Source organism: Motacilla alba, chromosome 1 (genome assembly GCF_015832195.1).
Source record: "Motacilla alba alba isolate MOTALB_02 chromosome 1, Motacilla_alba_V1.0_pri, whole genome shotgun sequence".
In the NCBI taxonomy this organism is placed as follows: domain Eukaryota; kingdom Metazoa; phylum Chordata; class Aves; order Passeriformes; family Motacillidae; genus Motacilla; species Motacilla alba.
This window is the reverse complement of record NC_052016.1, coordinates 85,275,611-85,303,125: the sequence shown is the minus strand read 5'-3', so window position 1 is coordinate 85,303,125 and position 27,515 is coordinate 85,275,611. Positions and strand designations below refer to the sequence as shown.

The 27,515-nt window shown below is 37.5% G+C and overlaps 2 protein-coding genes across 2 annotated transcripts in view; one reads left to right on the top strand and one right to left on the bottom strand.

Annotated features, from left to right (window-relative positions):
- The window catches only part of UBAC2 (UBA domain containing 2), an 86,487-nt gene that overhangs the window by 23,770 nt on the left and 35,202 nt on the right, over positions 1-27,515 (bottom strand). Inside the window, exons 5-6 of the mRNA XM_038126979.1 lie at positions 6,371-6,494; positions 4,450-4,497 (exon numbers count right to left, since the gene is read on the bottom strand). Of these exons, the coding sequence (XP_037982907.1) occupies positions 4,450-4,497; positions 6,371-6,494 (172 nt within the window). The remainder of the gene's footprint in view (positions 1-4,449; positions 4,498-6,370; positions 6,495-27,515) is intronic.
- GPR183 (G protein-coupled receptor 183) lies at positions 6,507-22,951 on the top strand. The gene is made up of 2 exons (XM_038126967.1): positions 6,507-13,683; positions 21,389-22,951. Coding segments are annotated over exons 1-2 (1,107 nt in total). The 5' UTR covers positions 6,507-13,681; the 3' UTR covers positions 22,494-22,951.

The window sequence follows — 27,515 nt, the reverse complement described above, 5'->3', positions numbered from 1 at the left end:
CATGTACCTGAATCTACTTACAAGCACAGTTATAAAGTGTTCAAAAAGTATCACACTTTGACTAAAGTCCTACATGAGACTGAATGTGGACGACTGAAGGACATCCAGACTAACTGGAGGATGAAGAACAATGCACAGCAGGACACAAATGTGGAGGTAACCGCATACATTAACAGACTCTGACCAAAGATTCTCTTTGAGAAAGCACATATTTAATATTAAGTATGTAGAAGAGATGATATTTTAAATGTGAACACTATACTGTGGGGTAATGCAAATGCAAATAAAAATGTTTTAAAACATGTTTTAAAACAACAAAGAATTCAGCATGCATTGTTCAAAATCACTTAAGAAAGGTGGGAAAGAGGAAGAAAAACAACAAGAAAAATCAATGATTCCTGATCAGCTGATCAGATCAGATCTGATCAGATATTAGCTACATAATACTATTTTTAAGACAGGAACTAAAACAATGAAAGTCTGATTTAATTATTTTGCTCCCCCAACTGAATCACATTTCATCCTGTATATGCCAATTCTAAAGGACATGAATTCACTATACAAAAACACCTCAGCTGGATGAACAACTAACAGAGAGGATGGATAAAGTTCTTAACAAACAAAACTCAAAAGTAGAATCCAAGTACGCTTGGGAGCATTTAACAGCATCTGTGGTCTATGTAAAACTAAGTTAGCCACTTCAAAATTATGAATAATAACTAACGTACTCAAAAAAACAGAACTGAAATTAAAATCATGCACTCAACACTGTCTGAACTTTCTATCTTAACCTTAAGCCATTAAAGTACAAGCTCTAAATGACAGATTCTCTACATTTTCCAATATCTAAATATAAAAAGCACAACTTTTCATACATTCTGAGAAATTCCAGCATAGCCCAGTAACAATGCAGAAAACTGCTGCATACAGCTTAGTGAAATCTCCAAGTCAAGCAGGGTTTCAGAAACTTCTCAATTTCAGTTTCCTAAGGTTTGAACTGAACTGTACATAAATTCAAGGCAGCTCACAGGAGACTTACTGGGTTCCAAATTTTGAACTTTATGCAGTGCAGGTCATCTTGCAAACAAATAAAAAACTAACACGAGGTAAGAAGAAAGGCTAGAACACTAAAATCACAGAAAGGGCCTGAAAGATACCTTTCCCCTATCAAATATAGCCCATAGCTAATCAGAAAAACCCATGGCATGTGATCTGTCTGATGACATTATCCTAGAAAGTGGAGGGAACTGCATGTCTTCGTGGGACATGTCTTCTGCTGGTCACCAACCTGAGCTTACTTCTTTAAAGAGATGAGCTCTAGCTATGACTGAGCCTTGACACGCCTCTCAAATTTCAATCCTACCAGAGTATGGTGAGGAAAAATGTAAAGTGGGAATCCAAGAGATTTTAAAGGAGTGGGAAAAAAAAGGGAAAGAAGATGTCTACATCCAGTGAAACATGAATACCACCTCCTAAGGTGTTTTGACTATTTTAAAGAAAAAAAAATTGTGAAGAAACTGTTTCAAGCCTTCACTAAACTGAGTGATATGTACTACATAGAAACACTTCAGTAAACAACTACTGAAAGAATTTTGGGCATCTCTAGTATGTTTCCTAATTTTATGAACCAAACCCCAAAAAACTCCTATCACAAGAAACAAATCTGATCTGTATGCACCAGGCATCATATATTCCTGGCAAAATAAATCACAAGAAACGAAATTAGTCTTATCAATCATAAGATGATTACAGATTACTGATTACATCAGATTTGTGAATTTCTTGACAGTCTATTTCATAAATTTTCTCTTCCTCATACATAAGCATCATGTATTTAAACAGCACGTTTTATGAAACATACCAGAAACTGACATACCAAAAACACAATAACTGATTGTCCAACTGATTGTCCAACTAATGTGGACAGTAAAGAAACTGCCTTTAAGACCGTAATTCTGTGCTGGTTTAAAATTAGATCTAGCAAGATATACCCAGACACAAAGACAGACACGGCAACCTTCTGTATTCCAATAACAAAACATGAGCTGTACTTTCTGCACCTGAGAAAAATTCACCATCAAAACTACAAATTGTCAAAAATTCACTATCACCAGGCACATTACATCAATGCCCACCTGCCCACATAGACTCACACACACATTCCTGTAATGACGGCATCACTCAAAACCACTGAAAACAAGAACTCAAGGCAGTACAGTTCCCAGTGCCTCCATACCCTGCCTAGAATTCACAAGAAGGTCTGATGATACTTGCAAGGATGTAACTAGAAAGTCAGATCCCATTTAGTCATGTTCAAATATAGACTGTGAGAATTTAAATAAACTAAACCAGGAACACAGTGAAGACAAAGTGGAAACTGACAACAACTCAGAAATTGTGCTGGCACCATCCATTTTAATATTCCACATAAGCAGAAGTGCAACAAAAGCTAAATCACAGAACAGCATCATAATACACTCAATATGAGTGCCTAAGTGATCTTCAGAGCTTAAAATACAGTGAAGTGTCTACCGGGCAACGAACTAGTGACTAAATATTACACCCGTCTGACTTGGTGCTCGTGCCTTTACTCATCCTTTCTGTACAAATACCCAAAAATTTGAGTCCACAAAGACTAAGGCAGTAAGCTAGAAAAATGTTTAACTAGTAAGAATTACATAACAGAGGTTGTCAGAATGACTTAACATTAATTTGACAATCTATTTCTGTAATTGTACATATACATATGTTACCAACTAAGTACACTTGTAGTGTTAAAAGGTACCTTTATAGTGTTGCATATCCTTCCTCAGATTATCTAATATACCGTGAAACTTTATTCCTTTATCAAGTTTTTGCAAAAGACACCGAATTATAATTTCTAACAGAGGAGAAAAAGAGACTTCTTAATCACAGAAGTGTGGCAGGTATGCTATGCAAAAGAAATGGCTGAAAATCCTAACGTGAATTTATTTTCAAATTGCAGTACTTCTTACAAAGTTTTGGAGTGCAGGTCTTTGCTTGCTGCAGAAAAAAAATGAGACTGAAAACATGTCAAAATTGATGACGACTTAATTCATGCTGACTGAAGCAATATGAAAACCTGAAACTAATTTTTAGCCATCCTGTGACACAGAAGTAACTCAATTTAATCCTCCTATGGATTTACACCTAAGTAAAACACACTGTCAACCTTATATTAAGAGGGAATTAAAATAAGAACTGCATAATGTATTATAAAAAAAAATATGAGCTACTCTTTATATGTCTGTATAATCAAGTACAGACAGAGCTTCCGTCACCAGGAAAGAGGGAGTTAAAATGCCTTTCCATTTCTTTCCTTTTCTTCCCTCTCTAATGAACACCTGTTTGAAAGGAAGAGCTATTAAAAGAGCCAGCAGAGTAACAGGAAGGGTAGTGTGTTTGGAGGAAGTCACAGATCCTTCAGTGGGCACAGAGGCTTGGGCTGATTTCCAGGGGAGATAGATTCTGATTTGTTAGTTGCACTGCTTTCATTGATATTTATAGCAAGATCGAATCATGAACAGACATCACGGTTTGCTGTTCCATCACTCCTGTTATCAGTTATCCTAGAAACTCACAGAATATTTTGCAACAGTCAATGCAAATGGTAAGAGATCAAACTACTAAGTTGTAGCAGCATTTCCTTCTGAGCTCAACCCAAATTACTAAGTTCTATACAGCAAGGGCATAATTTGAGTTCTGCATCAACTTAATAATGAGCTCCCTTGGAAATGGTGGCACTCCCACTGTTGAAAAAGGTACAGTCTTTTGAGCCAAGAAATCAGTCTGAGCTCCTAACTTCTAAATCTGTAAAATTTAAAAAGAAGCTTATCAGTGTCTAACAATCTGAAAGATTTAGCACAATCTGTTTCAGCCCTAAGCACTTCACCAACAACAGAGTCAGAAAAGCAAAGATAGATCACAGCTCCTTTATCTGACTGATGTGACGAACGCGATTTTGTGCCCTTACTGCCATTGTCATTGTGAGAAACAGCTATATTACAGATCTCCTTGGAGAATAGCAAAGCATGAAAAACCCTCACAGCAAAGTTATTAAAACCTGCGTTTTGAAATCAAAGCTTGAGGCTTGCTGAAAACTGAAAAAACAAACCTCAACCCAGGGTACACAATTCTACCATTTCCTCAATAATCTCATGTATAGTTGTGGGTGTACAGCTATAACTATGGCAACAAAATTAATTTTATGCAGGGAGCAGCAGCACTCTGAAAATATTAACCACGAATTTTGTCGTCTATCAGTTTGTCACCAGCTAGGGGAAGTTGAAGAGGAAAACTTTCTACTTACCAACACAAAATGTTACTTAGTAGTTTCTGTTCTTTTTGAGTCCATATACACTGTGCTGCACAGATACATAACAGAGAGTGTTTTAAGCAACATATGATTTTTATAACAGTAAGACTTACCAATCCACTTAAGGCTAAAATCCAGATGTAGGAACCAGAGGTTAAGAGCTAGAAGACAAGAGCAGGGATTTAAATTTTTATTTTACAAAGTTCTTGCTATATGAACCACTAAGTTGCAATATGATATAGGTTATGCACTCATCATGACAATGGGAGACGTCAGACTTTTACCTTTGTTAAAATTCAGTTTACCATAAAAAAAAAAAAGTATCCCAGAAGGAGCAAGTGGAAAAAACACAGAGATCCAACAATTGTTCTTCTTCTACAGAACAATACATTTTATTTTCATATAACTTACTAAGTATAACAGGATGTCGGTTATAGGCTGCACAGAAAAACAGACAGACTGAAGCAAAGGAAATGACTCAGCAGCAACAGGAGAAGAGTTCCAAGCAGGCAGGCACTCCAAGTGAAGCTCTCACACATGCAGCCACAGACAGACTAAGCACCAGCATCAAAATTAAGGAAATAAAGTTCTTACCCAGTGACATATTTACTGACATGAAATCACAGAAATAAGTTGGAGCAAATTTTTTTTTAAATCCTGATAAGCCAACATGGCAGCCCATTGTTTCTAGCACAGTATGTGATTAATCACCTGGACAAGGTTATTACCAACTGGAAAAATGGACTGAAAATGGTTACTGAAATGTTTCTGCGTGATGCTGACTGAATCATGAGAACACCTTCCCTCTAGAGTTCAGACTACGGAAACAGTTACTTGAGATAAGGGCAGAGTTTACAAATGAGAAGAAGGCAAATGAGTCTTCCCTCAGGCTCTGTGTGATGGCAGCAACCGTTCAGTGCTCTGCAGGGAGAGATCCTGCAGAGATACAGCGCTCCGTGACAGCACTGATCTGTGCTGGACGTGCTGTGTGTACGAAAGCAAAAGGCAAAAGGCACGATGGAAAACAGCCCACACATTAGCATGGCTTTCCCAAAGACTGCAATAATAGTGGAAGTGATGGGCTCAGAAGAGAGGAAACGATTTCTGAGAGATCAAGAAAATAAGGTGCTGGAGCAGAAAGTGAAGGAAACCAAAGGCTGAACAGCAAAGAGGATGAATTAAATGTTCATGTGGAGCACAAGTCAATATTCTGAAACTGAGTAGTTAATCTAAAATACTCTCTCCCACATTTCACGTAGCTATGGTATATTCCCCATTGCTTGCGCCAGAGCTACTTTTGAATCCCTAGAATATATAGAAGTGAGCCTAATTTCTCATAAATTTGCACATCTCATCATTCAGGTTGTGACACAAACGTCCATTCATTTATAGGCTGCTGGGTTTTGGGGGTTTAAAATTGTTTTTTGAATAATTACTGGCTTTCTATACCAAGTAGTTATATTTTTCCAGTCATATTTCACAGAATACTACATGATGTTGCTTTGCTCTATGTTACACTATTCTAAATTATCTGTCACATGCTAATGCATGATATACAAGTAAGATCAACTTATATAATAGTGAAATTCAGCCAAAACCTTGATTATTTACTAACAGTCTTACCACAAAAAATACAGTATTCTAATGGTTTGTTTGAACCCTAATAGATAAGGGAAAAATAAGCACATTCAAGAATATAAGCAAACCAGAAAGGTAAAAGATAAAAATGCTTTAGGATCAGGTTCCATTTTAATCTCCTTTAGTCTAGTTCATTTTACTGACCAAAAAAAACCCCTGTGGAATTGTCTACTATATTTTCCCATGTAAGACAAGGTAAGAACAGACCACTTGCTCACCACTTCAGCATACTAGAAACCCATGTTTCTCTATGTTTTAGCTGATGGGATAGTTACTAGCTAAATGTATGCTGAATCATGCACGTGGAAGCATCAAAATTCAGAGACAAACTGAAATACTAGCTACTAACTACATTATTAGTTTATTAAAAGATGAACAAGCAAGTACATACCATACCTGTAAACCCAGTATGTAGACCAGAGACTTGTTTGTGATAGAAAAGTGGCCCAATACTTGTGTCACTTGCACTCTTGGAATGGAGGAATAAAATGGAACAAACAGCGCGAACACAGGACCCAAGCTGCAAAAAGAAAGGTGCAGATGGTTATAACAATGATACTAGCAACAGTAGTGTCAAACAATCAAAAGGAGTAAATTTTAAGTGCATAACAATCAAAATGTAACACCACCTTGCAAACAAAGGTCTTCCTTGGGAACCAACAGCAGATAACTTCTGGCATTCTAGGTAATAGATTCATTAGCAAATAAGAACAAGTGACAAAATGTATTTATTTCCCAATGTTTGGGACTGGAGGCAGAAGAGAAGGCAACATATTTTGTCTAAGGGGAAAATCTTTCCATAAAGCACAGCACACAACAAGAACAGCAATAATCTCCTACATCAGAACAAAATATGATTCAAATGGACAAATGGTAAGGATTTTACCTTTCCCAAAAGGTTAAGGAAGCCACTTAGACTGATGAAGCTAAGCTCCTGGTATTTATCCAGACTTAATGTGTTAGAGATTGCCAAAAAAGTACATCATCTAAGATGGGAATACTGACAGTTTGATTTAACTTCCCTTTGCCAATGACTTCCATGGCCCTACAAATAAAATTTCCTTTAGGGTCTTCATCTTAATCACAACACAAGATGTTTTTAAAGTTTTTAAACCATCACTGGAAGGAGATTCATAGAATCTAAGACTTCAAGCACTTTTTACCATGACCAGATGCCTAGACTGATCTTGTGAACATGAGCTAGTGCATTTCATTCAGACACTCAATTTTTCATATAATCCTTTTTACATAAACAAAATACAATTGTATAAACACACACAACACATTCTTGAAATAAACTGAAATTATTAAAGTTCTAAGAGTCAAAATGCTATAAGAAAGCAACCTACAAAAATTATTGTTCATCTGAAATTATTCCATTGTAGACAATAATCACTGAATAAATCAGGTTTTATAAGTGAAGATAGAAGAAAAATAAAGAAAATATATCTTTTCTCTTCTTAGAAAAGTAATTTTAAATTACTTCTTTCTACTCTGACCAAATTAAGAGAATACCACAACTGTGGCATGCTTTTCAGGTTTTATTGATCCTGTGATAAACAGTGACTCAAGAGACAGAGATTTCACATGCAACAGTGCACTCAATCATAAGATGGGAAAGTACAAAAAGGAATTTCCCAAGACTGCAAGTGCATTTTAAAAAGAGATTAGAGAATGCTAAAAGGTTCCCTAAATGTTAGTATTCACCAATTATGTCAACAGAGACCACAGAAAACACCACCCCACTCCAGAGTAGCTATCAGCTCAATTCAAAGTCTGGTGTCTGACACTGCTCAGTACCCAACAGCCTAGAGGAGCTGGAGGAAACTTAGTGATGGACCTTTTCTCCTAAAACAGTAAGTTCAGAGGCACTACAGAGGTACGCTCCAAAATGAATCAGTGTTTGTTTTTTAGACAGAGTTCACATCTAATATAAATAGATACTATCCAAATATCCATTCAGCTATCTTTTTTTTAAAATGTCAAAACTTTGTGCCCTTCAAAATGGTGTGTGAAACTCACTTGTACAGGCAACTCCACTGTGTGAAAATTCATTCCAATTAATTTTAAACTTTCACCCTGAACTTTCTTTATATAATTTTGTACTTTGAAAATTTCCCTTTATTTTATGTTGTCTTCAGTATTTTTAATAGTTTACTAATGCCTTTTTTTAGAATATTTATATGGGGACGCTGTTTAGCTACAGCAGGTCTGGCAGACAAATTATCCACAGAATAATACTAGAATATGGCTGACACAGTAAAGTACAACAAAAGGATGGTCAAGGAAAATGTTGACCCACTGGTGAAAAAAGAGACCTAGTGACAAAGGACAAGAAAAAAGCCAGGGCACTCAATGTCTGTTTTGGGGTCAGTTTTCAATGGTTAGTTTTGCCCTCAGGCCTTGCAGGTCCCTGAGCCTCCTGTGGGACTGGAGCAACATCTGCGGTGAAGGAAGACATTTTAGAGGCTCTTGAGCCCAGCTGATCATACAGGAGGCAAAAGGACCAGATAGGCTGCACCCCAGGGTTCTTAGGGAGGTGGCCAATGCTACCTCACTGAAACATCATGGTGATTAGGACAGCTTCCTGACTGGATAATTGCAAATGTCACACCCATCTTCAAGGAGAGCAAAAAGAGGATCCTGATAGCTACAAAGCTCACCTCTATCCCTGGGAAAGTTACAGAGCAAAGCTCCTAGGAGCCATTGCCAGCTACATGATGGACAAAGCAGCTGCTAATATCCCATCTGGATTTACCAAGAGTGACTCTGGTGCTGTAGATAAGGAACGGGAAGATGGCAAATGCTGTACACTCTGACTTTAGGATGGCCTTTGACTTGATTTCTTCTTCAGCTCTTAAAGAAAAACAGGGAAGATATGTACTGCATAAGCAGATTTGAGGGAATCTGGCTACATTGCTGGACTCAAAGGGTTCTGATCAGCAGCACCAATTTTAATGGCAACTACTTACTAGCAGCTTCCCTCCGGGATCCATACTGGGATGAACACTATTTATTGTCTTTATTAAACAACCTGGATGATGGGACAGAGTGCACTCCCAACAAGCTAGTGAATGAAATCAAACCAGAGGGAGCAGTCAATGCTTTGGAGAGCAGGACCACATTTGACTGTTCCTTGATGGACTTGAGAAATGGGCTGACATTAGGAATGTTAGGGAGCTCAACAGAAGTAACTGTGGAGTCTTCCATCTGGGTTAGAACAACCTTGTGCAGTGGCACAGACTGGCTAGAAAACAGATTTGCAGATAAGGAGGTGGAGAATCCTTTGAGTGTTAGTCAGCCTTTGAGTGTCACTTTAGCCTTGAAGGAAACGTCAATCACATACAGGGCAGCATTATCAATGTGTTGTCATCAGACCAAGAGAAGTAATTGCTCAGCACTTCTGGGCCTAAACCTAAATCACTGTGCCCACTTCTGGGCTTTATGCTTCAATAAAGGTATTAATATACTGGAGCAACTCCAGAGAGGATAATGATGGTCCAATATTTATCAGGCTGCCCAGAACTACAATCTCCATCCTCAGAGCTACAGCCTGGACACACAGCCCAAAATAACCCATTCTTGTTGGACATGTTTTGAACACAGCGTTGAACTAGACAACTGCCAGAGATCCTGTCAAACCTAAGCTACCCTATTGCTCTGTGAATAATCAAAGCCTTAATCCTGAAGTTCATGATTGCTGGAGGAATTTCTGTTCCTATATTTCACAGGACAGGTACAAACACCCATCCACATACTGTAATTAAAAGGACTGCCTCTCAACTCTTTCAGTTATGTTAATTAGTTGTTTGGTACCATATATCAGATTCAACACCTATAAGTGGAAAACACATTCTTATTTAAAGACTACTTCAGTGTTTTCTTTCCCTTCACTTCTTTCTTATCATCTTATATTTGCTTTTCCTCTCATCTCTTTTAGTCTTCTTTTCTGTGCTTTCTCTCTTTTTGCAGAGACCTTTGCCCCAGCCCTTTGTTCATTATACTATGAGAATATCAGGAACATCCTTTCACGTGCCATGATTAACTTCTACTAGAAATCTGTGATGTCTGTGTGCAAAGAAGGGCTACAGACACAAGCATATTCTGACTTTGAACTGAGTTTTTGCCCACTTCATATTTAGGAAGGTAATTTTAGTCACATGGGTTAGAAAATGAAATTTTCAAACAACCCAGAAAACTCTAAAACCTGAAAACTGAATTCTAGAGATTGAACATTCTACATGCATACCATGTCCATCCCAAAGATGTACTGCTATAGCTGTCTCTACAATAATTACATCCTCATTTTGAAGAGCACACTATATTTCAACATTTGAAGTGAAACAGAAACACAGTGACAAGATAGGAACATTCTACATCCCATGAATCGATGAGATTGGTTTTGTACAAAGAAATAAAAAAAAAATACAAACAATATCCTTGAAAAAAATAAATCAGAGATGTAAAAATTGTGCAAGAAGAAAAAATCAGGGCCAGATACATCTTACAAGAGAAATGCACTATTTAAAGTCTAAAAGGCTGACTATTAAATGCAGATTAAAATAAAACATTAGCACTAGCAAAGATATGCACAAAACAGAGGAAAAATGGTTCTAAAATGCATGAACAAAGGGTTAGAAAGCTAAATAAATGTAACTTCTGCAAAAATGCGTGCTGTTGTCAATAGAAATTCTGTGGCATTAAGTTTGCAGAAATAACCTGTTTTATTCAGAATGAGTCACTACACTTACTAACTGCTGTGCTGTGTTTTTCTTCATTCAAGTTCTTCAAAAAACCATTAAACTGACAAATTCATAACCACATATTTTTTGGGGGACTAAAAATATCACTTATAAAAACAGCTGCAGGTAATACAGGCACGCAAGCAGTGCACTTGCAATTCCATTTTACTAAGTTATTTCAGTGACCTGCATTCCTGCAGTCAGCCCAAACACTGCCATATTACACTTAAAGTTCCAGCCTTTATTCCGAAGATGCTAAATATTCACAACATTAAGTAACATTCCTTAAAATTAATTAACTCTGTGGAATGTGACTACCCTTGATGGTTGTGTTCTTCTACCTGCTGGAGCCCTGGACTCAAAGGACTCACCTACTGCACCCAGTTCTTTCACTACACATGAGCAGGACAGCCCATTGCCCGAGGTCTCTCAATAGCAGCAAAAGCATTAGGCTTTTTACCCAATACTCACTAGCCAACGCAAATATTTCACAGGAAAGCAGCAAGAATGCAGGGAAGAATTTAAAAATGCATCTGGAGATGAAATGAAAGGTTCCTCCTATCCATGGATATCCCCGCAGAATCTGTGCAACTTGCAGTTCATTAAAATTTGAGACTAACCATCTAACCAACAGTTTACAATCCCCTCATGAAGGCACAAGTCAGACATTTATCCTAAAGTAAGCTTTAGTTTTTAATGCCAAGACTATCCAACAATGTATTTTGTAATCTGCTGGGTTCCATGCTCCTCACCTTGTCTGCCAAAATCTGAACAGTGTTTGCACATACATGGTAAACACAAACACCTTCTGACACACAGCAATTTCTTAATTTACATGTTCAAATCCTGGAGTAGTCAAACAGATATTGGACCAAAAGCAGCTGTATCAGAACAGAAAACAAACAGCTAGAAGGATAAACAGTTAGTGAAAGAATGCAACCTGCACCATTTAGCTCAAGCAATTAGCCTGAGCTAATTTCTCATCATGCTGGGCTGGACTGGTAGCTGATATACCAGTGTGACTCAAAGTGTACAATCTAGTACTGTATCTTAATCAAAAGAAGGCAATATCTTATCAGATTAAAGCAGGAAACACATACTGGTGTTGTTTTATAATGATAAAACAATTCTGAAACAAACATTTCCTTTAATAAGAAGCAGGGGTTCTAATGTCAGTCCTTGAGCAAAGACACGTCTGCGTATCTCAAAATTTCCCATTTCTACAGCAGACCTTAGGTGCTGGACACGGAACCAACTGTGGTATTACTTTGCATACATATGAAGCAAGTTCCCTGTGCAATTTCCCTTTAAGCAGTCCTGAATGCTCATTACTTCATTTAAAGCAATTTTACTCTCTGATGAAGCTGAATAATTAAAAAATTATTCAAAAACAAGTAAGGAAAAAAAAATCCAGAATAAGACAGGTAAGTTTTCCCAGAGACTTTCTGAATGTGATGTTAGAAGACGAATGCTCCATTAAGACTGAGGAGCTGAAAGCCCTAGATAGAGCCCTTCAGCTCTTTGGCATCTAAGGGGAATCAAGTCATGTGTACAGTGGGAGTTCAACACCAGAAAAATCAGTGTACAGTGTCAAACAAGTGCTCCAAGTAGGTACAAAAGTAGCTCACAAGTCTCTATGTTCTGCTGTAGCAAAAACATTTCCTATAATTCAAAGTAACTTTGCCATTAGATCTGCGTTTTACTTGAGGCTTTCTGATGAGATGGACGTGTTAGCAGAGATCCTGTCTCTCTATACACCTTCACCACTACAATGTCAGCTAACACCTGTGCTGTGAGCACTGCCCTAACATTTCCAAAGAGGCACCCCGCACTCTGCATGGGTTGGACCTGCCAAAAATAGCCTTATCACGCCTTGTTGGTTGTTTAAAATCAGGCCACTAAATGAGGTCATGAAACAGCCCTTTGCAGTCATGAATGATCAGTATCAGGTTTTGGGGAAAAGCCCAGGTAGCTCTCAACCACAGCCTCTAACAGCAAATGAAAGGATTTTCCATCTGCCTCTGAATTCCAAAACCCTCTTAACAAACATACAATTTACCTCTTACATTACAAGTGCTTCACCCAGAAACAAGGTTATTTCAGGTACAAATGGGTTAACTCACAATCTGACATCCCATTCCTTTCCTACTCCCTAGCCACTCATTCTTGTCAATATTATTTTAGGGGAATCAGAATTGTGTTTTAGAAGCTTTTTATCTTTCATGTATTTGCCTTATGTTTTTCATCATCATTATTATTATTATTATTACTGCTTAAAATGTAATAAACAGCTTACAAAGGCAGACATTCTCACTAATCTCCCAAAGTCACAGAGTTCTTTAACTCTCTCATACACTTTTGAAAGGCATTTCTGTAAATCCTCATCATTATGATACTAAAACCGTGCTGGGAATGTCCACGGGCGCTGGAGGCGTCTGCTTTAACACCACATCTCCGTATGTCTCAGTTCTGAGGTTTCGTCATGCTGCATTAGATCTCGTCGGTAAGAAGAAGTTCTAAGTATGTACTGATTACACAGCTCTTTGCTGTAATTAAGGTATTTTTAAATGCAGACGGCATATAAACAAAGTTTTTCTCATAAGAGAGGGATTTTAGCTGGTCAACAATTAGCCAAGTAAACCTCTGGGTGAAGTCCCTTCGGTGAAAGTCAGTAGAGCATAACTTCAGGGGGGAGGTGGAAGTGTTGTTTCTAATTACTCTCTGAGCAGACTAATTGCAAAAGGATCTAAACTAGATGCTTTCACATCCCATAAAACACTAGGCAGCAAATCAAGACCAGCATACAAACAGGGCTGGGTTTTTTTTAAGCACTTGAAAAAACCCTACCCCTCCCACAAAAGACTCACGTAATCACTCTTGAGAACAATGTGCAAGGGTAAACCTTCTCAGTCAAGCCATCCTGTTAATGCCCTGAACTGCTCAGAGGATCCAAGAAGCTACAGAGATGTAAGTAAAGAATTAACTTTTTACTCTTTTCCTTTGCCACTGAACAATAGCAAACAATTCCAGAAATATTTCCTTTTTTGCATTATACTGGATATTTTCATGTGGTAGTAAGAATAAATGATCTTTGTATGGGAAAGGCCCATGGAAGAAATTCTCTGATATTTTATATTCCCATATTAATATGCTTCTAGTTAGTTTCCATTTAAAGGATCTGTAGATCTACAGCATCAACAAGTTATTCCAACTCCTTTTTCATAATACAACCTTCTGACAATCACAGGGAAACATTTCATACTGCCTTAACTTAAACAAACTTTTAGCAACACTAATTTAAATTATACTATTAACTACTGTAGAAGTAGTAAGGGAAGCACTGAAGCTCTAAAGTCACTGAACCTCACAGAATAACAGTAAGAGATAGCCTTAAAACAAATCCATATTGTGGTTGTGAATGCATAGCTTGCTTTTATCACATGCATTTCATGTCTATGAAAACAGCCTTTATTATCAGCTTGAAAACTTCTCACTCTTCTCATGTCTGAACATTGCAACAGAGCATTTTAAGAGTTGAAAGCTTTATGAGCTAATTCCTCTTTTAACTTCTAGTGCACATTTCTTTCAAGGTTTTTAGAAGGCAATCTTCTTCTTAATTGCAATGACCAAATCTCTTTCTCCTTATTACTGATCTTTAGATATATTACAAGTGGTATGATTTTTATACACCTTCCCAATTCAAAAGGATACACTTTTCCTACTATACTGGCAAAACAAGACAGACTGTTCAACAGTCTTTTATCTTAAAAAATAAGAGACAGTACCTGCCTTTGAGCATAAAATACAAGAGATCTGTCTAACATTTTCATGGCTGCTCCTGAAGAGACAAGGTGTTTGAAAATTTACCTGGCAATTAGTCTTTGAGAGGTCAAATCTCATTTCTTTCTGGTCAAAAGACTCAGGAGCATGTATAGAGAATATTAAACTTAATACAGAAGCTGTAATCTGAAGCTGTAAACCCTAAAATTAAATACTATACCTGTATGGGTTTCATGTAACTCAGAAAAAAACCCCAAACTCAAATAGGTGTGCATGTTTTCTAGTACTAAAATACAAGTCCTCATTTGACTACTTTTTTCTTCTGCTAGAAAGAATGCAATTTTCAGCGGCTCACACTTTTATTTTGCTTATTTGCTCTAGTTTTAGGCTTTCTCCTTTTTACATTTGGTATACCTAAGCAAGAAAAACTGAAGGGAAGTTAATCATCTTAGCATCAGTACAGCTCTTCACATCAGTATGTGTTTTTGGCAGAGATTATTTAAGTTAGATAGGTCTCACACTTTTTGTAGAACATATAACCCTTGTAAAGAGAGATCCAACAGATAAGACCAGGCTGTACCCTTCAAATTACTTCCACTTTTTCTTTAATTAGTTACGCAATTCAACTCAACTTCTTTTATTTCCATCTCCCTTACTGTCATTTCTATTATTTTTAGCACCAAATATAACTGTCATACTACTGTCATGCAAAATCTATAGTAATAGACTATAAAGATCCCACAGTGTTGAGCACTTGCATATTCTGTTAAGCAGCTAAAGAATATTCTAATTCTTTATAGCCACTGTTAAGACAATTTAAGACACTGTTAAGACAGTATTTGGGATTCTCTGACGTGTGCGTTAGAAATTTGGGTTTACTATGCCAACAAATTTGGTTCTATATCAAAGAGGGATAAAAGCACTAGCCTGGAAACTCTCTCATCAAAATTAGCTGTGGGTTGTGACCTGAGGACTCAATCTTCAGGTCATTAGGCCTTTAGAACACAAAACTCAACAGCTTTGGAAAAGTAATTACCAAAAAGCACTAGAAGCATATGAGTGTAAAGTGTTAGAAAGAAAGAGGAAGCTTTAGGACATGTCTGTCTCTCGCCTCAGCTATTATTAAACTACACACAGTCCCCGGCTGCCAGTCCACACACACTGTATTATGTACCTTAGGTATATGTTCTTTCTATTTTAACAAGGTGTTCTGCTATGCAACTTAGCACACACACTTTTTAATACACATAACTTAGCAGAATCAAGACTTTTTTCTCAAACAGAGAACACTCTACAATAGAGATCACCTGTATGGTAAAACAGAAATACAAACAGTAAATACGAATGGTCAACAAAAAGAAAATTTTAAGATTAAGGAAAAAATTAAACCTACAAATCCACAGCACTGCGTATTTCCCATCTTCTACTGTTTTAAAACAATGTGAGACCTACACAGATTATATCTATAGAGGACTTTTAAGATCAGTGAATCTTGCACAGAAAAGAAGTCTCTTTCCGGACCATTCCTTTAAAATAATTTATATTCTTTATGCATAGAAAAACAACATTAATCCTCAATACAATTTGTTAAAGAAATATTGTCCATCTCATGGTGATAAAACCATATTATGTATAGAGAGCCAGGAGAGAACTTTCTAATGAACTGCTGTGCCTTTCCAAGAATATAATTAGTATCCTTAAATTAGCAACTGGACCAGGGACAACTGGACCAGGGATTCATTCTTCAAAGAACGAAAATTATGAAGAGATTTAGAGAAATCACACGCTAGATTACAATACAGGGTAGAAACCTTCTATATGTCCCCTGTTCCGCCGAAAAGACAGATGGTGCTCCTCAGCAAAAGCAGCAGATGAGAAAAAGAAGTTTCATTTAGCATACAGAGAGAGCTTTGTACCACTGCTAGCACACAATCCCTACCCACGTAATCTAAGGTGCAACACTGCAATTGCTGGCTCACAGCTTAAGTCTATGCTTCTTAACAGTTAAATGCATGTAATATTATGATACTACATACAAAGCTCATGACACATGAACATGTCTGTGAAGCAGAGGTTTGGATTACACAGTACTTCTAGACTCGGGTCATCATCCTGTTCATCAAACACCTTTTGCTGTGGGGATTAAACACAAAACAAATGTATAAACATAAAACAAATTACTGATGCCAGTCAAATGTTTTCACACAACATGAATCTCCCACACAAGCTATTTTCCCTTCTGCGATGAGATTACAATATTGGTTTAGAAAGACACCTGCACAGATTTCAGACATGGCAGATTTTGTAAGCAGCTTGCCATTTTTTCCCCAGATGTATGTGCTATTGCTGTGAAATGTCAAGAAGCACAGAGAACAGACTAGCAGCTGCCTAGCTAACAAACCTCATAAGTAACTGACTAAAGAAATTTGCTGGTCAAAAAGCAAACATAGTGCTAAGACTTGAAAATGGCAAGGGAAAGAACATTATAGAACAACGTGTACTGGTTGCAAGCCTTGGCATAGTATTTAACAGTAAAATTAATTTTAAACTCTCCCAGATATAAGGTTCTCCCAGGTCAAAGCAGAGAGCGATGGCCATGCCCTTACACTGGAGATATCCTATGACAGAGTGAATCAGAGAAATACTCCTGGGTCACAGTGAACGAACTTCACAAACTCCCAGGGCAATGCCACACAACTGTATCTTGCATACATAATCCACTGAGCAGAAAAAGCAGGGATGGAGTGGTGAGTTTACCTCCAGGCACAGTAATACCAAGAGGTATCTGGAACCCTAAATTCTGTGTAGGACAGAGATGGGGTTAGAACAGACATCACAGGATCATTTCACCTTGCAGTGAAATATTTGAGAAGCTTACCTTGAATTGCCTAAACCATGAAATTGTGTAAAGAGACTCAATGAAAACAGCAATTACAAATTAATTTTAGAGACATTTAAGAGAGAGATACACATTTTTTAACAGGGAGGTTCACTGACCAAAGACTAGAGTACAAATGGGTAATTTGCTTTCTCTTCAGTTCTCCAAGAAAAACAGCATCTTAGAAAGTATGCTTTAAATGAAAAGTTACCAGAATCAATACACAATAAGTAAAATAATATCATGTGAACTACACAGAAAATTACATAAAGTAAGTGGCCTGTGTCACTGAGTGTTTATAGACTCAGAAAATGTGAAAACCTGAACAGCCTTCTTTACAATATTGATATACAGAGAGGAATTTTCAATACTTTATACCTTAACATTTTGGCTTGTAACTCTAAGCCAAAAACTTCTGGTACTGTTTTCTTAAATTATTTAATTGGTAAGGGATATTAATATTATCTTTCTTCCAAGTATATACTTCAATGTAGTATAATTAATAAATCTGGAAAACCACTGGAAGAGTCTTTAATCCAACAGTCTAGAAGAGCAAAAGTTTTAGTAGTGATTCTAGAGAGTAAATTCATTGGTGCATCTGGATTTGGGACAGTAAATAGCCATGTCTCATGAGGTATTCAGGCACACAGCTCATTAAAACAGAGTCATGGCCAGCTAATCTGAGGTTCGCAGCAGTAAGGATGTAAAATTCTCCATTTATTCTCCAATAATGCAAAACTCACAAAAAGTATTGAAAATGTTCTTTTTTTAGATACATTCTGAAGAGGATGTCATATCCTGTATGTGTAAGTGGATCACTCAGGATTGCTGCCAAGAAATAAACAGCAACCTGACACAAGTAGTAGGTTTTTTTAAAAAAGATCTTATCTTACTTAATAGTCCAGACACCTTACAGGAAGAAAATGTTATGTTTAATGAAGCCCTCTCCAAGATTGCCAAGAAAATGCAAAATACCTGCTGAGGTGAATGGAGTTCATCCAACAACAATTAGAGTTCAGAAGTACAAAGAAGTTACCACAGCTTGGGTGATGCACATTATGGTGGACGGTATCAACTTTATCATCTGTTCATCTGTTTGGGCCAGAAACCAGATAAAATCTCTCTCTCTCTCTCTCTTTTTTTTTTTTTTTTTTTTTTTTTTTTTTTTTTTTAATGAATATATTCAGGTACTGGAGCACCTAAACACCTTGGTGGCTCTCAAAAATGCCCATACATACCTACACGTAGACAAAACTCTAATACTCATCTACAGCATTGCAAAATGTGTTCCCTACATTAACAGTCAAAATATTTTGGGGATAACAGAGGATCAAAAAGAATACTTTTTGCCTCTAGGGCTGACTCCCACAGCAGGCAGAAGAGCCTGAACACAGCTTGGCTGACTGCACAGTGCCCTGGAAGATCCATGAGCTGTGCTCTTCCAGCTTTCTCCTCATCCATTTGTGGCCAGTTTGTCCTTCCAGGGAAGGGAACTGCTCCCAACATATACCCATGCTAGCACCACGGATAGACACAAACACTGTCTCAGTTAGGACTCCTCAATATAGCCACACTTACATGTGAGGATGAACAGCCTATTTTGAACAACAAGTTCTGAATTAATTTATTACATTAAAGATCCAACTTCATAGCACAAAATTAGTTAATATGCAATTTATTAAATTCTACTTTTGATGTAAAAAATTACATATTTTACTGAATATACAGGTTTCTTCCTAAATTATAGTTCAATGTGTTTGCATCATAGATATGCTACATTTTACTAATGTTTATGAAAAGACATATGAATGGATGTGACAATTATGTGCACTGTTTTTGAACTTAAACTATTACAACTTTAAAGCAAAAAAAAAATAAACCCCATGCACTTAATATGCTGTAGCTAGTTACTGCAATTGAACTGTTTATCACAAATCTTAGACTATCCTTTCCTATATATGTTGAAAAAATTATTTTAACTACATTTTAAGAAAGAGATTAATAGAAGACAGACGTGATGCTGGGAGTGTGAACAAGAATTAGAAGCATTTAAATATGAGAAACATAACAAAATACCTCACTGACTCATACACAGGTACCTACACAAACCCACACCATTTTATGCAAAGCCTGTTACACTTAGGTAAAACAAAATCCATCCTAAACACTTCTACAAGGGAAAAGATGGGAGGAAATCATACCAGAACTATCCTCAGGGTAATAAACACTGCATTAATCAATCACCAAACACACTAACACCAAGACAGCGTGAACAATGCAAAATTAACTAATATAAAATTAGTGACATTCTCAAACCTGCATGACAGCTGGAGCTGTTAATTACCAGTTTGGTTCCTTTATTCAAGGCACAGAACTCCCAATTCAGATTTGACATACAACCCTGAATGCAGTATCCCCATGTCCTGAAAGACAGTACTTACTTCACAAATATCTAAGAATCAGAACATTGTACCTCTATCAGTTACTCACCTGTCTTCCCTCCTATCTATGGAATGCAGCAAACACAGACTCAATGTACAACCTGGGAGTCAAATTTCTTCCTTAAACATGTAATGTAACTAATTAACATATTAGTAAATTAATACACATCATCCACTATCTGCAGGTTTACCATTTACAGAAAACCATTAATTGTGAACATCCTGAAATAAGAAGGACAATCTCCTCAAATCATGAAAGAAAATACTAACCTTCAAATGCTTTCACCAGTTAATACAAGGTTAATGAATGCTTAGTAAAATGTGTGGTTTAAATCCCTTAAAGCAGAGAGGTATTTCCCAGAAAGACTTTTTGCAAGTGCAACAGGCTACAGTTGCTTGTAAATATTGTGTGTTGAATGACAGATCCTCAAAACAACATAGATATGTTTATCAAAGGTACAAGACAGACTCAAAATTCTAATTACAACAGCTTTTATCTTCAGGTAGCATTCTTTGTTAAAACAGAAGCAATCTTGTTTTGATTGCTGTTTAAATTCATAAATGGTGCCTCTAAGAGGCACCCTTTTGTAGAACAGCTGCCTGAGGAGTAACATGAGATGTCCCATCCTTCCTGAGCTTCGTGCTTACACTACACAACTCTCAGGTAAAAGCAGACCTAGGAAATGTTTGCACTGAGAGCAGTATCAACAGAATGGGGTTCTTCCCACTTCTGAAATTCTGCTGGATCATTTTAAAATATTTTTCAGCCCCCCAGATCACGGTCACTTTGCTGACTCCCACAGCAGGCAGAAGAGCTTCTATGATACTTATGATCGTACAGATGAAACAAAGTGTAAAATAGTTCACCTGCACTACCTCTCTTTAGCAGGGTCACTAAAGAGTAATTAAAGTAGTAGTCTTAAGGATTTATGTATGTAAAAATATTTTCATTAGATTCCAAAAGCCAATTCTTAAAACTAGAATTAAACAAGCTGTTATGGTTGCAGTCTATGATCTTAAAGGTCTTTTCCAACCTAAATGAATCTATGATTCTATTATAATGTCAATATGGTAAGAGTGTTAAAAAAAAAAAGTTTCTCTAAACAAGTTAAAGCATCACAGTGTGAATTATTAGGAACAACAATTCCCTTAAATTTAACTAAAACACATTTAAAACATTTTGTCTGCTTGTCTGATCCCTGGGGACTTCATTTGATGCTTTATCATGCAGTTTCTTCAGACTCTTTTTTTCCCTCAAGATGCTTTAAACAGTCTCCCAATTCCTGAGCATCTATAGACTCCACTTCCAAATATATTACATCCCTGGTTTATTACATTGCCCCTGTCTGATTTTCTTTATTAGAGAGGCAATTGGGAACAAGACAGAAAAGCCAAAAGGAGGCATCTGTTTGTTTTCAGATAGAGTCTTGAAAAGTATTTCACAGCAATGAAGTTTCATTTCATGTTTTTAGCCTTATTTTGCAACGGAGGCTGACAAGTGTTATGTAGAAGTAGTTTATCTACATTTCTTACAAAATGTTCCCTTTTGTTGGTTTTTTTTTTCTCATGTTAGGTCTACTGAGTTTCCTGCAACAACAGTGGTGGCAGAAATGGACCCTTTCACAGCCTCTGAGACCAACATTTCCACCTGTGACTTATACGAGCACAAAGACACAGCACGGATATTACTGTCTGTCTTCTATGGCTCCATCTTGATTCTTGGGGTGCTTGGAAACACCATTGCCCTCACCGTCATTTTTAAAAACAGAAAGAAGATCAACTCCACTACCCTCTATTCAACAAATCTCGTCTTCTCCGACCTGCTGTTCTGCATTGCCTTGCCAACCAGGATCGCTTACTACGCCCTGGGATTCCACTGGCCGTTTGGAGAAGCGCTGTGTCGAATCACTGCGCTCTTGTTCTACATCAACACCTACGCAGGTGTAAACTTCATGACGTGCCTGAGCATTGACAGGTTCTTCGCTGTCGTCCACCCCTTCCGATACAAGATCAGAAGGATTAAATACGCTAAGGGCATTTGTGTCTTTGTCTGGTTTCTCGTATTCAGTCAAACTTTCCCATTACTTATACAATCCATGTCACACGAAGAAGATGAAAGGACTACATGTATGGAATATCCAAACTTTGAGAAAATAGAACATCTACCATTTATACTTCTTGCTGCCTGTTTAATAGGGTACCTTATTCCCCTGGGGATTATTCTGTTTTGTTACTCTCAAATCAGCTGCAAACTTTTTCAAACAGCCAAGGAAAATCCACTGACTGAAAAATCAGGGATAAACAAAAAAGCCATCAATACAATCATATTTGTAATTATAGTGTTTATCATCTGCTTTACTCCTTATCATGTTGCAATCATACAACACATGATTAAGAAACTTCAGCAAGAACCCACATGCACTGAAAAGAAAATTTTCCAGAAGTCACTCCACTATACTGTATTTCTGATGAATTTTAACTGCTGCCTAGATCCTTTCATCTATTTTTTTGCATGCAAAGGATACAAGAGAACTGTACTGAAAATACTGAGACGACAAGTGAGTGTATCAATTTCAAGTGCTGCCAGGTCACATCATGAAGAAAGCTCCCGTGACGCAGGAGAAACGCAAATGACGGTACTTGCTAAATCTTCCAATGGAAAGCTACCTGAAAAATAAACTCTGTAGTACATCACAGTGAACCAAGACTAAAAATCCAGGGTCCACAGCAAAAACTCTTAGTGCTCCCCTACAGCAGCTTAAGTAAAATTCTGTTTCTCAGGATGTCAGGGAATCAAGGAGTGTTGGACTGAAAAAGATTTGTCACAGGACAGCAGGAAAACTCGGCATTATAATCTTCTTGCTGTATCCTTCTGACTGATCTCTTGTTTTTCCAGGAAATAGGCACCATTGCGGATGTTCAGATTCCATGCTGCACATTCATATGCCTGGATGTTACTAACTCAAGCAGAGCCAAATCACAGTTGGGGTTGAGCGCAAATATAGCTTACAATTCAGACCAACTACAACCAGAACATCTGAAAATTTAAAAACCTCTAGCTGAGCTCCAATTATAGCAATGGTTTTGTTGGCCCAGTCACAGAAACAGAGGAAATAAAATTTTGAGATAAAATGGACAACTTCTTTGCTAATTTGACTATGACAAGTACTTAGTTTATAGCTCTTTGGAGGTGAAACTATATTTTACAATATTTGGAGCACAAATGCCTTATTGGACAATTCTCATAGAAAACATTGTCAAATATAACATATGAAAAGCTAATGAACTCTTTGGTTCTCCCAACACTGAACATCTCCTGTATGTAAAATCACTCATCTTCACAAGGTGTATTATCTCTTTACTCCTTTTCCTAAAGGAAAACTTTCCTTTTTAGTGTGTATTGTAAAAAGTCTCTCTCTACTCCTGTTGTATATAGATTATTTATAAACACGAATTGAAGCAAGAGACTGTAATATGAAAACTGCACCATTTCAGTTAAAAGAACAGTGATACAGTGTTCTTCAGAACTTCTGCTGAAGTCAGATATGGACACAAGACAAACGCTTTAGAAACCTGCATAAATGTTCATAGTTGAGACCATTCAAAAAGTAAATTAATGGATTAATTCTGATGGTGTGAGATGGCTACCTCTCTTTAAGCACTGTTTACCTGAGAGATCAATAAATGAGAACAGCAGAATTGGCTGGGAAAGAACAAGTTTTCCCATCATGCCTTCATACAGCGTATCTGGGATCCCTTCAGGCATGCTGAAATTGGCTCAGGAAATAGACCAAATGACTTAAACACATCCTGCTGGAATCAGCTCAATACCAGCTGAGAATCCAGGATGTAAGCCCTGGGTTCCTGCTGATGTGCCCTTCCGTCACGTTTCAGCTTCCTTCCCTACTTTATTCCTGGCCCTTCTATCTTCTCTTTAGTGTTCTACCTTATTAGTATGCCTTCACTGGCCAGCACAACTTGATACCTCTACCAAGAGATTGTGATGTAAAATTATAGAGTGCCTGATAATCATCAGTAAAGGCTATGCCCCATGTTAGAATAAATTTTATTTATTTCAGCTGTATCTTTCTGACATTGAGGTTGTATTGGAAGTCAAACAAACATATTACATTTGTCATCTTTGCAATTCCTTCCTTCCTCACATGCTGACCTCTGCCTACCTGCAAACACGGAAGGGTCGTACCTGACAAGCAGTACGGAAACATTAAATTAACAATTAATTTTTTATGGCAAAGAAACCACAAAACCCCCTGTATTTCATACCACTTAGACTGCCAAAATTGAGTTCCTAATTCTAAAATACTAATTTTCTCTTTTCTAATTATAAAAGACACTATGCAACTTCAGAAAAGCAGTGTAAGAATAACAACTTTTATCAGAAGTTCTGCTTAATTCTGTATGTTCTAGAGATTCTGTTCTTGTCAGCTTTTTTAATAAACTATTTTGAAACATTATTTAAGAATGTGTTCCTATTGAATTAAGCAAATGGTAACCAGATAAAACCATAGACCACTCATGAATACCTAGAAGTGGTAGAAATAAAATATGTGTATTAACATCTCACTAGTACAAGCTGATTTTATTCCACTAATGTCTAGGCTTTTTTGAGTTTTTAGTATGCATTTCATGTAACTGTGATTATAAAATCTTAAAGACAAGAAGCCTTTTTTGTATTTGTCTGTAAAATACAACTTAAATATGGATTAAAACACCACATACTGCAGGTAACTACACTCTTCTAAGGAGAAGCAAAGTGAAGATTTCTACTGAACATCTTTCTCTATCCCTATTTTCTCATATTAGCAATTCTGTTATTTTCAATATTGGATTTTGTTTCTAAATCATACCAGCATTCCCAAACAGCTAACTTAACATCAAAATACTGCTTTAGCGTGATAACCAGTTAGATATAGGTTTGAGAAAAGCTACTTTTTTCTCATTATTTAAACGTTTCTCAAATGAAGAAGAAACCAATAAAATAAAAACTTAAAAGCTGAGATAAGCTCAGCTTCCTGACAAAAGTCCTGCAAGCACTGACATACAGAGGGACAATGACAATTCACATCTGTGGCAGCTGATGCCACTGCTCCTCCTCACTCCTTGTCAGGATGCACTGGCAGTTCAAGCACACTTGTGTCAATGAGGAGACTCTTATCCATCATCTGCCAAAAGCAGCAGAGAGGGATTCACTTGGCTTGGGACACTGCATTGAAGCAAAACATTTCGAGAGCACCTGTCCTGTTCCTTGTACCAGCTGTGGCATGGGGCTGGCAGCCATCACCAGAGAGATAACAGAAGTAACAACCTGCTGCCTGGGACCAAAGGAGAACAGTGAGAGGAAAAAGTTACAGCTGTTCTCAAACAACTGGTTTCTTCCATGATGCCCTTATCCAACTTGTGGCTTGAAGTAGTGTGAGCTTTGCAAGAAAAAATAAGCTTTTTCTTTGGGGGAAGCTTTTCATACATTCTAAGCATTGTTCCTTTCTGTGTAAAAGGCTGGTAAATGGTCACACAGGCCTGGGACTCTTCCATGCTTTTCACATACAAATGAAGCAACTGACACGGAGCAATAGGTTCATATGGCATGCTCATTGTGAGGATCTGACTGGAGCGTTTCAGAAAAACTGGGTCTCTATTTGGAGGGTGAAGTTTAGTCAGGATCTTGAAACACGTGTTCTTGAAAAAACAACAGCATCTCTTTTATCTCTAGACTTTGGAGTGTCAGGCCTGGCAGTTGCTAAGAGGACTCCAACTATGTGGAGTCCCAGTTCTAGTACTAACACTGCATGTCCACTGCTGACATCTTTCTTGAAACCTACCTGGTAGGGAATGTGACAAAGCATATAGGAAGCAAAAATTAGGATGGTGGCCAATTGGTACATTTTGGCTGTCTCTGTCCAAGTCCAGAAAAGAAAGCTGGATAGGCATCTACTGTCAAACATATGATCGAGTAAAGGGGCACCATGTGAAAAATCCCAAAACACACACACTTCCAGCAGAAGAACATCTAGTACCTTCATCTTTTCTTTCACTGAGAACACAAAACTAAACAGTAATGGTGCAAGTACCCTCAGCTGCCTTGGACTCTAAGGTATTGAAGACCAACTGAAACCATGGAGATAAAGAAGGCAGTCTTCTGTGACTTACAGTCCCAGCAGAAGATGACAGGTATTTCCCAGACAGGTATGTCTGACTGTGTGGTCTGTAGTTCTGAAAGCTAGGTAGACAAGGAAACTGTAAGCAGCATGGTCATCAAGCAAAAGACAGAGACAGCAACTGTCTGAAGTTGTAAACATGCTACCACAAATAACACAGTTCTTCAAAGTGGTCAGTGACTCCTCTTAAATCAGCAAACTCATTAGTGAAAAAAAAAGAAGAAAAAAAAAGGATTATTTTGAGCTTTTTAAAATAGATATTCCATTTAAGGAAATTTTGTTGTAAAATTTAAAACCATTTAGATAAGCAAGGAATGAAGAGACTCCAATAAACCAATGAGACAGTCCACAACATAGGAAAAATAAATAGCATGCAGCTGAAGAGAAGAAAAGCTTTGCCTTATACGACCACTTCTGGAGGAACTGAAAAGCAGTGACATACTCTGTTCTCTTCTATTACCACGTCTGTGGTACAGAGCAGGGGAACAACTGAAGATAAACTAAGGTTTGTATTCAGCAGTATCCCACTGTGCTGGCTCAATACAGACCCAGTGTGTCAACAGACACACGAATTACTTGAAAAACAACAAATTCATCTGAGTGCAATACTTCCTAATACAGTCTTGGCTAATCTGCAGCCTGCAGACTAAGACTGCGGTACAAAATAAATACAATAACTCTGCCAAGCTGCAACCCTTCTCTGAAGAAAAATGGGAATTACTGTTTTTGTAGTAAATGCTAAGATATATTTCCTCAATTTTTTTTCCCTCAGTATACTCCCTTGGCTTCCTGCAATGTCTAACTTTGGACTTCCTGAGGCAGATGTCTCATCTTTGCACATGACAGCCCTCAATCAAAGTTTTCTTCCATCAGCCTGTCTGGTCCCTTTTTGAACTGAAAATATCTGTGACTGCAGCGTTTTGCAGCAAGAAGCTGCACAGAATAACTGCCCATGGTGTCTGGAGCCATTTTTGTTCACTTGTGACACCTGGTAGTTTCATCTGAAGTCCCATGCTCCTTGTACCAGAAACGAATGAACACAGTGACTCTCTATTTACCCTGCCCACAGTACATGTGATTTTACAGACCTGCATCAAATCCCCTTCCTTCAAGTTATCTTGTATCTTCTCCTGTGAACAGTCAGATAAAAGCTGTTCACCGCTTCATTCAAACTCTAAAAGAAGGAAAGAAGGCAAGTATAAAGAAAGAATGGGAATCCAGCTGTGTTTGTGCTGTGCTGCAGAAGAGAACAGGGTATCTCTATACACATGAGATCAACAGCATATTTATCTACTTTTCTTACCATATTAGCACAAAGATTCTCTAAACTAGGATCTTGCCACATGACCAACAAATTTGGATAACCTTGCTCCAAGGCACTAAATAAGGAAGAACTGGACCTCAGTGGATTGGAAAAATGGACTCACATGAGCCTCATGAAGTTCAGCAAGCCAAATGCAGAACCAAGCTAGAATAACCCCGCACAACAGTGGAGGCTGGGCATGACCTGGTTAGAAAGCAGAC